Here is a 17,461-nt window from a genome sequence, read left to right as displayed (position 1 = left end):
CGATGTGTTATTGTTGATGGTTACATTCGGATATGTCTTTAGAAATTAAAAGAATTATCGTGTAGTCTACATGTTTATCTATCATTATTTATCAGTTATTTTCACTGTTGCAAAGCAAGTTTTCCTTTTCGCCTAAGGAAACGATTTTATATTGTATATTGTTGAAAGCTTTTAAAGGAACTTCAGGTTGTCCATATGAATATAAAACTTTACAACGAAATATCAACGAATAAAATGATACAGATATCTGCTTATGCTTTAAATTCCGTAACGACAAATAATCCATGATGTTTATTTAAGTATAATAGATTTTGGGTACTGACTTCGTACATATCCTTAATTACGTAATAAAGTGTTCTTTTATTTGAATTTGTAAATTATTAACCTTTACTGTTTAGTCCATTTTTTTTTAAATATCCTTTTGATGTGGCTGTGTACCTATGAATCCCACCAATGTCTTGTTGTGATGAGGTCATTGTATTCGCGTCTTTTACTTTTGAGTGTGTGCTTTGTTTTTATGTCATTTTGTTTTTCTTTGTTGACATATTTATGGTTTTATAGTATTTATGGTCATATTAACACAATGCTGACTGCTTTATCCCTATTTTTGACATTTTTACCTATCATGACTTTGTCTGTTTGTTTTGTTCTCACATTATTGTCGTATAATGGGATTTTATGCGATTGTCACCCAAGAGAGAGGTTTACTTCCGGAAGTACCTTTACCAAGTCAGGAATATGACAGTTGTTTTTCTTCGTTTGATGAGTTTTGACTTTTGACTTAGGCGAGTCTGTACGGGTTCAAAGGGATCATCTGTAAAGATGGTAGCAAAATGTTGCAAAAAAGATATATACCGATAATTTTGTATGCATAGAAATGACACAAAAAATATCTAGGAAGTGTAGAAAATAATTGATTTATGCGTGAAAAAAACAAGCAAAAAGAGCTGTTGTAGAACTCACTTATCTATATATATATCTTTATTACCAAAGTCTATATAAACTATAGGTATACAATTATATCAACATCAATAAAACATATAATACATACATAAACACAGACTATGTGACAGCAGAAGGTGTTGTAATGATAAACAAACATTATTTTAACATTTCGGATCTAAGCTTAAAAGATCTAAAAGTAAATTTACCTAAATTACACAATTCTTTTACATTATTAGTACTCATCAGTTTGATAAATTTGTACATCGACGGTTTTTTCCAATAAAATGGCTTTATATAAATTGTTCTAAAACCTTGAAAACGTGGACATTTGAGGATGAAATGAAACTCATCCTCTATATCATTTTTACAAAAAGTACATATTCTATTATTTCTTGTTATACCATAAAATCTTCCATTTTCTATAGCTAAGTTGTGGCTACTTAATCTTATTTTTGTTATACATTTTTTGTAAACATTTGGAATTGGTTTGCATAAATAAAATTGCAGACAAAAATTATCTAACATATATTTATAATTAGAACATTTTGGAGACATATGTAACTGAGCATCAAGTTCTTGTTTTAGACAATCGTATAAACGTTGCTTTATGACAGCAAAATATACAGTATGACATGGGAATGTAAAGGTCAAAAGGGTTTGCTTTACATTGGCATTTCTACTGGCCAAACAGTTACGGTAGAGGTCAACAGGGCTTGCTCTGCCTAATTTTGTTATTTACACTAATGTTTTGAGTAGAAAGATATGTTATTTTTCTGAATTTTTCCTTTTGTCATAAAAAGTAGTCTCCAAGGATGTCTCGGGTGGCGGTCTCCCCAACTCAGGGACTTGGGGATCATGGCGGTATTTATTCCCCACCTTTGCAATTGTTGTCATTTATTCAGTTTTGTTTGATGACATAATTGTCCATCACTGTCAGTTATATAATGCTTTATGATATTCTGAATAAATGACCTTTTTCACAAATCTTGAGTTAGATATTCTGCAAATGAACTCGCATCCTTGGTTTCCATTTTCATGTCTTTATGTGGTCAGGAAAGAAAGTTTAGCTGACAAAAAATAAGTTTTATTATAATAAAAACATTTTTGGCAGACAAAGACCATGGAAATTTTCGGTTTCTTATTACACCATTGATAAGAAATAAAAACCTACACAAGATGAAACAGTAGCCCATAAATTTAATGTATAAAAATTTACTGCCAAAAATGTTTTTATTATAATAAAACTTATTTTTTACAATAGTTCATGTGGACTCTCTCTATTGCCGGGGCTTTATGTGCACCCCATATTTCGCTTGCATAACTCAATAAAGAATTTATATAAGTATCAAACAGTGATAACAAAGTGACATAGTTTAAACACATACTTTTCACATTTCTTCTTAAAGCAAACATTGCTTTTCTACCTTGTTCTGACAATTTCTGTTGTAACATATTATATTTGCCATTAAAATTTAAAAGTACACCAAGTACACCAAGGTAAGTAAAATTATCAACAACTTCAATTTCCTTATTATCATAATACCATTTCTCATCAACATGAACTCTTCCACCTTTCCTAAATACAACAATTTTAGTTTTATCAATATTAACACTCAATGACCATTTTGATGTATACTCATATAATGTATCAAGCATATTTTGTAACCCCAAAACAGATTCTGAGAAAATAACCATATCATCAGCATACATAAGTAAAAATAAATTCAATTCTTTCATCTCATATGGTATGGCATTACTATTAATGAAAGCCATTTCACAATCGTTAACATATAATGAAAAAAGTATGGGAGATAACACCTCTCCCTGCATCAAGCCCAATTCATTGGAAAAGTATTCAGAATTAAAACCATCAACACATACACAAGTAGACACATTAGTATACATAGATTTAATAACAGTTAAAAGTTTACCTTGAATACCAATTTTTGATAATTTATACCATAGCATTAGCCTTTGAACAGTATCGAATGCTTTTGTGTAATCAACAAAACAACAATAAAGACGTTTCTTTGCTGATAGGGACTTAAAAATTACAGAAATTAGAGCAAAAATTGCATTTACAGTTCCAAAACCTGGGCGAAAGCCGAACTGGGCGTCAGTAATTACATCAAAAGAATCAGACCAGTCCATCAAACGTTGATTTAATATGGAAGTAAATAATTTTGCGAAATTACTTACAAGACTTATACCTCTATAGTTATTTGGATCGTCTTCGTTTCCTTTCTTGAAAATAGGCACAAGTATAGCAATGGCCCAGCTAGTAGGGAATATACCGGATTGTAAAATACCATTGAAAACCTTGACTAATATTGGCATAAAAACATCTTTATACTCTATAAAATATTCATTCAAAATACCGTCTACTCCATGACTTTTATTGCGCTTTAAATTGCGGATGGCTTTTAAAATCTCCTCCTCTGTAATCACTTCATCAAGTTCAGGATATACACAATCGCCATCAGTGTTATTAAATAAATCTTCGTCACATGTATTGTCTATATTCACAGAAGACAATTTTTTAAAGTGTTCATAGAAAGATTGTAACGGTACATTATTTTTCTTTTCGGTCCTTTTCCTAAATTTCGAATAAAACAGTTTTGGGTTACTATATTTCAAAAAGTCCATTGCATTACCCTCTATACGTTGGTATTCTCGCTTAAGACGACGTTCCATAACTTTATATTCCCTCTTTGCACAAGTTAAGTTTGTATGATTTACAATTGATTTTGAACGATTGAAAACATGTAGATAATCTATATAACATCGATAAAGTTCCTTGCATCGTGTGTTGAACCAAGGTTTGTCAAAATAATTAACTGGTTTATACGGCTTGTTGTTTACATAAGGCATCGTTTTAAAGAAAGGCGACATAATGTCCTCTATCATACATGTAAAATTGCTCAACGATTTATCAAAAGAATTTTGATTTTCAAAGTTTATACGATTCTGTAAACGAATGATATTGTCCATATTGATACGAATGCACTCAGTACACTGTTCTTTAAATTCATCTTTCCATTTGTATTTAACACGACGTTCTGTATCTTCCATGGCATCTGAGCATTTGCCTGTGTTTCGCATGGTGTCTATTAATAAATTCAGTTCTAAATGTAAAAATGCATGGTCCGAATAAGTTGTAAAGTTTGACACAATTAACTGGTTTATATTCGGGAAATAAAACGAAGGTACAATGAAGTAATCCAGAACGCTCATACCAATAGGGCCACAATATGTAAAGTCATTTGAAAATCCGTTTTTGTGTCTACCATTCACTATCATTAAGCCTGAGGATTTACACATACTAATTATTTTAGATCCATAACTGTTTGTATTTAAATCGGGATTGACTCTTTTCGGGAGAACACTATCGGCTAAATATTCGAAAGCGCCACAAATTCGGTTCTTTAAAGTAAAATGAATATCATCATTTTCCAGGAAATCGACTAACGTCCCAGTTCGACCATTCAAATACCCAAGAATAAAAACGTGACCAAGTTCAGAGTATAACTCAATGCTATTTTCTAACTCATTGTATAAATCACAATCATATAACTTATAGTATTTAGATTTGACTGGGGGAATATAAATACAAGCAATATATACAGATTTGTCTTTGGTTAATATACCCTGCTTAATATTCAACCATACAATAGAGTCTAAAATACAAGTTTCAATATCAATAACAGTAGAAAAACATTTTTTAATCAAGATAACACTACCTCCTCCCTGAATAGATTTAGCTTTCAATCGAGGGAATAAATGACAATTATAATCAGGTAAATGAAATGAAAAATCTTTTTCAAACCAACATTCCGTAAGAAAAACAAGATCATATGTACATAAAAAATTTACAAATGCTTTATCATCAAGTTTTGTTTGTAAACCACCATTAATATTCCACGAGATAAATTTCAAACTCTCAGTACAAATGTTAGATGAAACACTAGTTGGAAGTCCTTCAACGCTATCCTAGTCTTCCTTCTCAGCCATACTGCTATTGGGATCCGGGTCATCATCGTTACTACCAACTGTGCTCTTCGCCTTCGAATTCCCAGAACTAGCACCACTAGGAAATGCCACTGTTGACTCCTTTATAAATTGCTTGTGTTTTAAAGGGTCGAAAACATCATTATCAATGTAAAGCTTGTCCTTGAGCAACACTGCCTTGACATTTTGACTTCGGGCTTCTTTTAAAATTGGGATTAACCTTTTCCGTTTAGCAAGAATATCTGATGGGTACTGCTCACTCAGGCTGAAAGGAGTTCCCTTTAATCTATAAGCTGAACGGCGCACTTTTTCCCGGTCTTTCAAACTTTCAAACGAGGCAAGTATGGGACGTGGATTGAATTTGCTGTTGATGCGTCTAACATTAACAAATTTAATTTCGCTTTTTATGTTGATTTCAGAACGGATAAATCCTTTTAATAGACTGTCGGTGTTTTCGCCCGGTTGGTCAACGACTCCGTAGAACACCAAGTTTTGTTTCAGAGATTCGCATTGCAGATCTGTCACGGTTGATTTCAGTTCTTCGTTTTGTTTTTGTATTTGTTCTAGTTCCTTTTTAATTTTAGACCCTTTGCCTGGACTACCTGCCCCACCAGCGGCAATAGCTACCCACATGGTATCCTTCTCTACACATAACTCGTCAAGTTTTATTTTATGAGAAACGCATATATATTGTACTTCAGTCATCTGTGAAGTTAGGGTTTCAATACCGGTTTCAGTTTTTTTAACTCGAATATACAAGTTCTCCATATTTTCACAAAAACTTTCCAATTTATCGATTTTTTTGTCCATATTTTCTAAATTACTAAGCCGGCTATCGATTGTTGTGATGTATTGCATAATATGACCAAGAACGTTGTTATCAGCCACTGGAGGTGGCGGCCAACTAAATGACGGATATGATCCAGAATGAGCTGGAGGGGGGCCAGGAAAAGGGAGCGGGTACGGGTACTGAAGCGGTGTACTGGTTTGCGTATTATAGGCATGCTTCTGATTATCAGGTGTCTTATCGGACGACAAGCCCTCGTGAATAGAATGAACACTGGTGTTGTTTTTCGAAAGTTTTTTCGATCCCTTTTTATAAGGTTGTTGTGTTGGAGAATCAAATTCTGGGTCTGTATTATTTGACAAATCTTTCAGTTTACGCTTTGCATTTGTATTTAACTTGTTTCTAGTCATGTTGATAAATAAAGTTCGGAAACAATAAGTTCAATAGAAATACTGATATTAGTAACAAATTGGCATCAATGTTGACACTGGTATAATAATAATGTAAACAAACGATTGTTGACTTCCGGGTTTGGGTGTACTCGAATATTTCGAACAGCGTGATCTATTACAAACTAACCTTTGCTCGGTAAACGTGATGTAACGATTGTTTTTATACAAATTTTCAATTTATAGTATCGTCCTTATAGAATAAACATCTTCCATGAGTCTCGTCGTGTAAATATAATTATAAACAACAATAAAACTGTTTTTGTCTCACCATAATACTACCCACGACCTTCACTAACCCTGTCACGTGATCACTGTATATAGTATCTAGTATATATCTGTACATAAAGTATTCGGAAAAAAGTAAAATAAGTATTACAAGTATACATTTGTAAGTCCTTATATATATATGCGTGCGTTTGCTATTACCGTAAGATAGTCACTCAAAAAGGTTTTATTTGAATAATTCCTGTATAAGATATAAGGATGTGGAATGAGTGCCAATGAGACGATAGTATTTTGATTCTTTAATTTGTTTCTATTAAATAATTTTGAATTCGAACGTTACGATCTTTGCTCTTATCTCTACATGCCGTGCGTATTGCCGTGATACATGCCCATGCACATGTTATGACAAAATTTTGACCCAGCCGATGAATGAATATCCACCATCTTTCGTATTTTCAGGAAAACATGTTACCACAAAACAGTTAAATCACATAGAACAAGGCATAACCATTATTTGAAAATACTCTCCTGTTTCGTCGCGACCAAGTTATATGTGCCTTCAATGTACGGATATTGTCTGTATGGTGAAGATTCTTCATGACATCGTGCTCGTAAAGGATAGACATACTATACCAAAGAGACATATATGTCGAAAACAAACTGATGTTGGCATGGCAAACAAAAATAAAAGACAAACAATATAAAAAAGAAGATGTGATATGATTGCCAATGAAAGAACTCTCCACAAGTCTGTAATTCTCAATAAATAAAAAAAAAAAAAAAATTGAGCAACACACAACCCGCCAAAAACCAGGAGTGATCTCTGATGCTGCAGATGGGTAAACAGATCATAGTTCACATGCATAATTCGTTGTTCATGTACATACACATTTTGTGATACTAATTAAGTCTAAGTCTATGATCTCACATTTGAGGATATGAAAACTAGATTTCGTCCGTTGAGCTGGAAAACCAATTGAATACTCATAACTAAAGTTCGAAAATTCGCTGACATACAATCGACTCATCTCCTAAGCGTATACATTTCTAACATCGTCTTTAATTTTGATAAATATTGGTTAGGATTCTAAATGCCGTCGTCAAAGTTGAACTCAGTTTATTTGGCTATTCATTTACATCCCCTTTTTGTCTATTAACTTCTCACGAGTTAAAGAACCACCACATAGTTATGTCGTTGGCTTTCTAATTTTGGGATTGAGTGTTTAAATAAATTCTAAATTAGAAATGCGCTTCGGACGCACGAAATTATACAGGATATTTTAATTCCATATACATGTAATAACACGAATGTGAATTATCAATCATGTGGCTGTGGTTTACTTAGGAAAGTATATCAAGATGTTTAAAAGCCGTGAACATTTTAGCAATAAAAAGATTTTAAATTACATAAACATTTTATTTATATCGATGACAGATGTATCACAAATGTTCATCCAATCACTGCTTCTCCAGGGTATCTGAAAAATGATTGTTCAAATATTTTTAAATATTTTGAATTTGGTTTTGTTCTCATATAAATAATGAGATGAAAATGTATCATATAACGTAATGGACAGCCTCTTGTATTTGTGTATTTTATAGTTCCAGTACCACTGGTTCACTGTTAGTCCAGATCAATAGCCAGTTCTACTGTACAGTCATTGAACGACGTTAAGGGCATACGATACAGTTTTGATCCTGTATTTACAAGTTCGTGAAAATTTGCACATAGGCTATTTTTGACCTGATTAAATTAAATATGTAATAAAAAATATACTTTCATGTGCTACTTTTTGAGTAAAATGAGGTCGAAATTTTGTATATTTGCTCGAAATTCAGATTTGTGGCCGTAATTTCTTTTTCGAAAGAAAGACATAACTTTTTTGTTATAAAAGATAAACACAAATTGTTTTTTGTTAAATAATCGGTAATTTCTGTATTTTATAAGTATCCTAAAAAATTATGGATTTTTTATTCAGACATAACTCATATTTATCAAATGTTCATGAATTGAGGAAAATACGTCATTTTTTGCTGCATGTTTATCAAAATTAAAAAAAATCCTCTATTTACAGTTTTATAAAATTTGGGTCACATAATCTCCCTGCAAAATGAAACAAATTGCTGTTTGAAAAATAGGGGTCCATGAACTCGTTTTCAAATTAAATCAGTTTGAATGATAAAAATCAGTCGAAAAATGCATCTTTTCCCGATATGTCACAGTTTGACGTCGCGAAAATAACGTTTTACGTTAGCAACGTCATTACCTCCCCTGTAACTGTATCGTATGCCCTTAAACATCATTGATACCGCGTAATTTTCATAGTTTAATATTTATTATGATCTATTGAATGGTTCTAAATACTTAATATGTTCTACCAAAAACAAACGATTACTATTGTCTAATTAGTTAAAATGTTTGGATTTTGCGGTTCTAAATGCCAGAGGCGGATTTAAGGGGCCCAGAGGGCCCGCCCCCCCCCCCCCTTTTTGAGAAAAAAAAATTGGTTGCTTATATAGGGAATCACTGAAGCGTGACGAAATCGGCCCTCTCTAAGACAGCCAGTGGGCCCCCACTTATGAAAATTATGGATCCGCCACTGAATGCTCTTAACTTATTACTTGAGTTAATTTGGCCATACTTTATTTTCATTCGAGCATCACTGGTGAGACCAATGTAGACGAATTGCATGTTTGACGTACCAAATTATTGGCCTCTTTGGTGAAGTTGTCAAAACTACCAGACCCTTACTTTTTCATATATGTTAGTGTTGGAAACTATCATATCCTCACAAACCCCATTAACAGAATATCTCTTGCTTTTTAATTGTTTAATGAAAAAATAAACATACTCCGATTCACAGATATAACGATAGTTAATGGTGCACTGTTGATCATCCCACTGATAATTAGCTGCTTTCCAGATAAGGAGACAATCTTGGCTGTTAGCTGCATCATCTGGCTCCCCTGGGGCCCAATCGGATACCGTGAAATTTTCTCCCGTACTTGACCATTGCCAGAAACCTTCAATCACATCATCGCGTCCTCCTAACCAATAATCTGAAAACATAAATTAGTTCAAAAACGAACTGTGTGTATTTTCCTGTAAACTAAATATTTGGCACTTATAATTTAATTAGTTTGCTATAATTAGTTCAGTAAGATAATAAGAATATGGGTTGTCCGGACTTAAAATCATAACTTTTCATATTGTACACGTTTTCCTATTTCCATTGATCATATATAATTTAGGTGTGTGTTCTTCAGGTTCTATAATGAACTGCTCTCTTTATCGTGTGTAGACAAACGTTTAACATATCTAATGTCGATGTCCCCGTTCAATGAACCATGAAATTGTGGTCTAAACCGTAATTTTCCCGCTAGCATATCTTTTACAGTGCATTTCTTTAAATTAATAAATGCAAAGTAAAGCAAAATCCACACCTGCACTTTCTCAAAGAGGGACGAAAGATACCAGAGGGACAGTCAAACACATAAATCGAAAATAAACTGACAACGCCATGGCTTAAAATGAAAAAGACAGACAGACAAACAATAGTTCACATGATACAACATAGAAAACTAAAGAATAAGCATAACGAACCCCACCAAAAACCAGGGGTGATCTCAGGTGCTCCGAAAGGGTAAGCAGATCCTGCTCCACATATGCATGTGGCATAGATTTTTAAAATGTGGTGAAGAACAAATGCAATAAAATGCTTAGAAACTTTATCAGCTGTTACTCAAAATATGGACAACTAAATGTTCAGGGAATGTTGAATTCAGTTTGAATACTTAGCTGGAGACATAACAATTTTTATCTTTTTCAACTATCACTGTGTTGCATGTATAACTAAGTATAAATACTATACCATAGCCGTAAGATTTTGCCATCTGACGTAAGTATGCCATCACGTCAACTGAGTTCACTTCAGCAATTCTAGCATTGTGCGCTCTACACGACCCCTGCATATACATAAAATAAAATATATCATTTAATCCATTTTTCATATTTATATAAGATGTATTTTTGAAGAAAAAAAGTGATAACAAGATTAACGCTCAGGGTAAATTCGAATTTCACTACCTCGGCCATGTATAAATTTCCAACAAATCTATGGCGTCTATGACTTATTTCTGAAATAATTATTGTCAAAACCAGAGTAAAACAGGAAATTGATTTATCATTTTACTATACCATACTTGCCAGAAAACTCAAGCTCACGTTTTCTGTTTCAATTGTAAACGATATTTTATTTCGTATTTTGTCTGATGACTTACGTGTGCGTTGTACCAGTTCAAAGCATTTGTACTGAACAGGAAGCAGGAAATATCATAATGCACCCATCCTAGAGGACATTCGGCATTCACTTCGTTTTGTAAATAAAATCCTGAAAATCAATTGTAAGATATTTATAAACCAAACAATAGTTTTGGAACAGGAATTTAGTTTAATAATTTTTATCATTTTATCATTTAGTAAGTCATAAAAAATATAAATACATTTTATCGGTACCTCTGTTAACTTTTCTAAGATGATCTTAAATAAACCATAAAGGTCGTACTTTGACCTATAATAGTTTACTTTCTACAAATTGTGACTTGCCTGAAGTTCTTATATCTATGTACCGATTTAAAATACTTTTATCAGCTTGTAACTCATATGTATTGCCTTGTTTTATCTTAAGAGAGTATTCAATGACTAGTGTAATGTTTTTATCAAATAAAAAATATAAATATAAACTTGCATGCTGTCATGTATTTATCCGAGTTTTCAGACTTCCATGAAAAGAATAGTTTTAAAGCATTCTCAAAGCATTTTTTTTATTATGTTAAATGTTTAAAATTGTGCCAAACATTTTGTAAGAGACTCAAAGTACACACATGAAGTTGTGAAATTCATTTAGGAATGAAAGACATTTCACAGAGGTCCTAGTGTAGGATATTTTGCTTCTGCCATAAAACCTTATGCATACTTGCTTAATCATGTTGCCCCTTGGTGGAGCATAGGCCACTAACGATATTTCTCCACCTTGTTCATAAAACCATATACTATAGTTACAATTGCTAGATAAAAGCATTTCAGATATTGTTTTAGATTAATTGGAGATGAACATCCTATAAATAATAAAAAGTGTTCCTCATACAATAAATAAAACTGGTGACATAGCAGTGTCTACTGTTCCTTAGATGAGGATTATTAAAACAAGGTTATAATAAGATAATCATACTAGTATTGTCTTCTCAAAATAATTACTAGTCTGTTTTCGAAATTAACCAAATTGAATGAAAGATAACATTATAATTATAAAGACTTCTATGTTAATTGAATGCATTGCTTTTCTAAGTTTTCCTTGGTATCTAGATTAAAATAAGCCACCGGATTAACAGTTTGTTTAAAGAAAAGGAATGTATTGAACCTATTGCTCACTATTTATCGTCTTTCTCATAAATGTTTTCATTATTGTGCAGTAAATCTACAACTTACTCAACTGCATGGTGTCATATGTCCACAAAAATATGTCATGTTGTTACTACGAAAGATCTAATGATTTAATAAAATGTGCATGACATTATCAAAATAAAAAAAAAAATTTTGTGACCAGGAAGTAGACCATTGAAGGAACAGATAGACAGATAAAGTGTGATGTCCTACATTGGTGTCATATATGTAGTCCGAGATTACTCTGACGTCCAACGGCTGTTTTCCCACGGCCCCAGCTTGTCTAGCGACAGTCGTTGGACGTCAGGGTAATCTCGGACTAGCACATTTTATGACATGCAGTTTCAGAGAAAAAGTGATAGAAATGTTTTACGAACCTTTGCAGCTATGTTCTTATAAACCCAATCATTCTCATTAACTCTTGAAATGTATAAATATTAAAACAGTGGAAGAATTACACTGTGTCTAAACCACACCGGCAAAAATTGAAAAGGTCTCTATTGTTTCTCTATACGCGTTCGATTATTACATAGTTTAGGAACACATCATACGTTATTGTAATTCCGCCGATTTTCTAAGTTAGGATATAATAGCCCAAAGCTAGTCATTTTTATTATATTGCTAAGTATTGATTTTATTTGTATTGTTTGACCAGGAACATCCCTACGATTTGCTTGCTTAATCTTGGTGACTATTAAAATATTAAGTAATCAGTTACATTTGTTGAAGTTAATAACATTATATCTTATAACATCATAAAATATTTGTCTCATAAATTAAATAATTAACTTCAATTGGTATTGCTAATTTTAGCCAAAATGTGTCAACATCGAAACTGAGTCCGTTGAGCACTGCCCGAAGGTAAAACAGTGTTCAGGGATCCAGTCCTGTAACTCAGTTACACTCCTCCCCGCTATACAAAAGAGTAGCATACACACAAGAGGTTCTCCTTCCGAGTCCATTACATTTTGAAAGTTGCAGAGTTTCACACGAGGCGGACACGTTACAGTATTTCTGAGTATGGAACGAAAGAAATGGGTCATGTCAAATCAAAATACACCGGTTTTGTCAATGTTGTTTACCACGCAATCACCCGGTTTCATCTATATATATCACCCGGTTTTTTTTTTTTTTTAAACCAACAATTTATGAAAAGCAACGTTAACACGGAACTGAACATTGTCTTTCGAAAGAATTTGAATATGTATTTATTGTAAAGTAAACTTGACGTGTTTAAATTTATTTTAAACGGGCACTTTCGGATATAGGTAATTATTCCTAATTCCTAATGAAAGGCGTATCCCTTATTTCACTTATCTTCAAACTAATTTTGAATGGAACATAAATACTCAATAGCAAACATTGATATCTTATTATTTGATAACATTATGATATTTTTTTTATATAGGTTTTGAGATGCATCGCAATATGTGACCCATCCCCCTTTTTTTACAAAAAAACTAAATAACGCTTAAACAAAATTTAAAACACCACCAAAAAGTATGCAAAAGTTAAGATTTATTTAACTAAGAAGTGTGTAAAGTTTGATGCAATAATGATAAATCATTTTAGAGATATGGCGCGACATGTTAAAAAAAACACACTCCTGTTTTACTTACAAAGTCCTGTATCTCAAAAAGATTTAATTTGATTTTCACTAAAAGGTTTGCAGATCGTTTGACCATTATAAGAAATAACTTTGTTAAGTTTCATGAAAATTAGATAAGCTGTTCTCAAGTTACGGTTTACGCTGGACAGAAGGATAGACGGATAGATAGACGGACGGACGGACGGACATAATGACTGATAGATGCAGGAACGGACAGCTGGAAGGAAGGACAGACGGACGGACGGATGTATACAATAATACGTCCTGTCAAAATTGTGACGGGCGTGTAAAAACGCAAAGTAATGGAAAAAAAAACTCTTAATTAAAGGTCAATAAGTTTTGTAAGGATATCGGCCAAGTCGACTTATTTGTATATCTTGTCTTCCTTTGTCATATTCGCTATATTACTTTTATATGTTTGAAAATAATAGATAGAAATTGATAAAAAGAACTTCAAATTCGTCTTTTAAGGACAATGCAATAACTCCTTTAAGAAGTAATGTGAGAATTTTGAAGAAAATGGACAAATGGTAGAGCTCAACATTTTCAAGATAATCATCTAGTCCTTTCTAGTTTTCTGTGTCTACGGCTGTTTTCAAATAATTGACATCATGCACTTGCATGTCCCCCATGTTTATTTTTTAGCCATGACGCCATCTTGGTTGACAAGCTAGGTCACAGTAAACTTTTTAAAACTAGATAACCTAATTATAATTTTAAAAAAACACATTATTTTAGATGCAGCCTAGTAATTTTAGATGTGAAAATTTATGTAAAAAAATGTATTGAAAGATAATGAACGACGGTCGACCGGTGCCAAGTGATGAAAAAAATGACTTTTCCTGTTGGGTCAAGTGAGCTAAAAGCATCCAATAGTTCCAAACAAAATTGTACCGTTACACAACTGAAAATTTAAAATTTCACGACCGAGATAACTTGATCGGACACTCATACAAATATGAAGTAAGAAATATTTTATTTGGCTAGAGTGCAAAATTGTACGGCCACGGCTTGACAAAGAATGGGACTGCCGAGAAACATAATTGGCAAGTCCTTAGTATATATATAGACTGATCCTATGAATAATAAGCCGTTGTCCTGTGAAAGAACTTGTTTTCCAACGACCCACAAAACTCCTTCTTAACGCTGAAGTTAAATTATCAAATGTGATTATGATTTTTTTTTATTTGACCAAACCGAGTTATGCATTGTAAAATCTATGACAAAACCGGGTGGTAAACATTGACAAAACCAGCCAGTTCCATTTTGACATGGCCCATTTCTTTCGTTCCATACTCAGAAATACAAGTATTCAGATGTTCATAATGACAAGTTTTGCAATCTCCGTGTTAGTATCTATCTTCCCGTACCTTTCTGTCCGTACAGTGTGAACAATTTAGTGAGAAATTAAACAATTTCGAGGCAAGGCTCACTCAATTCGTCATTTTGACCTGCATTTTTACTTATTTCTCCGTTAATATAAAACTGTTGTAGAAAATATTGCATCTCACAAAATATATATTCTTCGATATCATAAAAAATAAAAAAAATAAGTAGAAACCTACCTTTCTTCTGTCTATTGATGTTCCGTCATTGTGCCGGATGTTAGATACCATCGAGTCCGAACACTGTATGGACATATGCCAGAGGCGGATTTAGGGGGGCCCAGTGAGCCCGCCCCCCCCCCCCCCTTTTTGGAAAAAAATTGGTTGCTTATATAGGGAATCTCTGAAGCGTGACTGGAGTGGGCCCCCTCTTAGGCAGTCAGTGGGCCCCCACTTATGAAAATTTCTGGATCCTCCGCTGTATGCATCGTTATTAAATAATCATTTTATGGTTTTATGGTTTGATATTGGAGAAAATTAACACGCGCTTTTGCCTACATACCGCATGCAAGTGTTCAGATGGTATTGGATGCAAGACATCTTACACAATCTAATGATTTTTAAAGGTGCATTTTTGTTTCAAAAGAAATTACTTACGGCTTGGTATACAATTCATTAATAAAATAATTGAAAATTATAAATAAAAAGATGTGGTATGAGTGCCAATGAGACAATAGACTACTTTCGAGTTCATCCGTCACCGGAAAAAAACTCGTCAATTATACGCGCCTTTGTGACGTCATTTACCAGATAGAGGGGCTCGCCTGTATCCCTGCACTATAAACCAATCGTAACTACTCGGCCATTCTCGCTACGCAGTACAATAGCCTCGTATGCACTACGGAGAAATTCTTCTTAAATTGTTGGCCGGAATTGTAGTGATCCGCGACACAAAGAAGTTCTATCCTCCAGGTGGCGCTATAATTTGGTTACATATCACAGTAATCAAGAACTTTAACTCTGCCAAATATTTTGGCGCGAAAGAAGGAGCAAAGTAAATAAGTAATGGTAAAAAATTTGTACCATTCCAGTCGAAAAAATATAAAATTCAATCGGATCGGAAAATTTTCCGGACAGGAGCAAGTTAAATCAGTAGTGGTAAAAAAATGTACCAGTCCAGTCGAAAAAATATAATTTTGAATCGAATCGGAAAATTTTCCGGACAATGATTCCTCCGCCTAATGCATACGAGGTTATTTCTTCGTGCAACCAGAAAGGCCAAGTTGTTCCGATTGCACTATAAACGTTCATCAAGCGTCTTAGTGATCGTCCTTGTGCAGGATAAACTAGAAATAAATTTTAAGATGGTTCAGTAGGTACTTAATCACAATTCCCTAATGACAGCGGTGCAGATCGTCAATTATGAGAATTTTATTTTTCGAATTATTCGTGCAATATAGCTTTTATAGTTTTTCAACCACTCGCTCAACATGGAAACGGAAGTGACAACGCACCTAACGCACGAGTGACGTTCACTAAAACCAAAGTTTTTGACGGAAATGCATCGAACTCGAAAGTTGTCTTTTCTCCATCCAAGTCACAATTTGTAAAAAGTTAACAATTGCTATACATCATAGTACGGCCTTCAACACGGACCGTTGGGTCGCACAGAACAGCAAGCTATAAAGGGCACCAAAATGACTAGTATATAACAACTCATACCGGAAAACGACCGGTCTTATCTCTATAAGAAACGGGGAAACATTTCTGTACAACACCAACAAACGACGACCACTGTACAGGAGACTCCTGGTATAGGACAGATGCGTACCAATGCAGCGAATTTAAATTTGAATATATGGAGAAAAAAACAAGGATCGACTTTTCTGACTTTTGTCATGGTTCCAAAAATGTAAAAAAAAAGGGGGATAAAAATCGCTTACCTGATAGAGTACACAGAATAAGTGCTTGTAAACACATACAATTCATATCAATTCGTCTAAAAGTTCTTTTTATATGCACATTTATTCATTCAGAATTTATTGTTTTATCTTGAAGTTACGTGTACAACTTATCATTATTATCTCCAGATTGCATACAAGAACATGTTGTCCGATCGATCAAACATTTGTTACTTTTAAAAAGTCTTTAAATAGACAGCGAACAGGAGCATTCTATATGAGCTACCATGAAATTAAAAAAAAAAACTTTTAAAAAATGTATCCCTATACTATTCCGTATTTATCAATACTTAGTAAATTAAAGCAAAGTATTTATTGAGTTTAAAAAAATCTGAGTTCAACTATAACTTTCTTGATATGCCAAATATTAACCAGTTTGATGTTTATATGTTTTCCCTAAAGTTTGTTGTTAATTTTAAAATTAATTAGCTTTGAAATGTCTGACTCAAGAACTATGAATTAACTTGACGCTTTGTATAGAATCGAGGTATTTGAATTAATTTATTCATGACTAAATAATGCTTTCTATGAGTTAGCAACATCCAGCATTTACAGACATTTTTTTATTGTAAGTTTAAATTAAGATTGCTGACATTCCATTTGAAAACAATTTCTTATCATGTCGTGCTTGTGCTTATTTTCAACTATATAAAAAATTACACTGGTTTCGAAAAGTCCGAAATAACAAACAAAAATGGAACCTGTG

General features: G+C 33.2%; 1 protein-coding gene across 2 annotated transcripts; it reads right to left on the bottom strand.

Annotated features, from left to right (window-relative positions):
* Nucleotides 1–7,813: 7,813 nt before the first annotated feature.
* LOC143064116 (perlucin-like protein) lies at nt 7,814–16,870 on the bottom strand. Of its 2 annotated transcripts, none has more exons than XM_076236696.1 (5): nt 16,738–16,870; nt 10,699–10,808; nt 10,290–10,383; nt 9,270–9,477; nt 7,814–7,895 (listed from the first exon to the last, which is right to left on the bottom strand). In XM_076236696.1, the coding sequence occupies exons 1-5, from the start codon at nt 16,781–16,783 to the stop codon at nt 7,868–7,870; spliced, it is 486 nt and encodes a 161-aa protein (XP_076092811.1). In that variant the 5' UTR covers nt 16,784–16,870; the 3' UTR covers nt 7,814–7,867. The 2 variants fall into 2 exon arrangements, with proteins under 2 accessions (XP_076092811.1, XP_076092812.1); XM_076236697.1 differs by lacking the exon at nt 16,738–16,870 and adding an exon at nt 11,906–11,989.
* Nucleotides 16,871–17,461: the final 591 nt, after the last annotated feature.

This window comes from Mytilus galloprovincialis, chromosome 2 (assembly GCF_965363235.1).
Source record: "Mytilus galloprovincialis chromosome 2, xbMytGall1.hap1.1, whole genome shotgun sequence".
NCBI classification, from domain to species: domain Eukaryota; kingdom Metazoa; phylum Mollusca; class Bivalvia; order Mytilida; family Mytilidae; genus Mytilus; species Mytilus galloprovincialis.
Note: the sequence above shows the minus strand (reverse complement) of the source record. Positions and strands in the feature narration are given on the sequence as shown.

Coding starts and splice junctions, on each gene's coding strand:
- LOC143064116 (XM_076236696.1), bottom strand. CDS start 16,783: ATGAATTGTATGTGTTTACAAGCACTTATTCTGTGTACTCTATCAG. Junction 9,478..10,289: donor GGCAAAATCTTACGGCTATG/GTATAGTATTTA, acceptor TTATGTTTTCAG/ATTATTGGTTAGGAGGACGC. Junction 7,896..9,269: donor CGTTATATCTGTGAATCGGA/GTATGTTTATTT, acceptor ATCATTTTTCAG/ATACCCTGGAGAAGCAGTGA.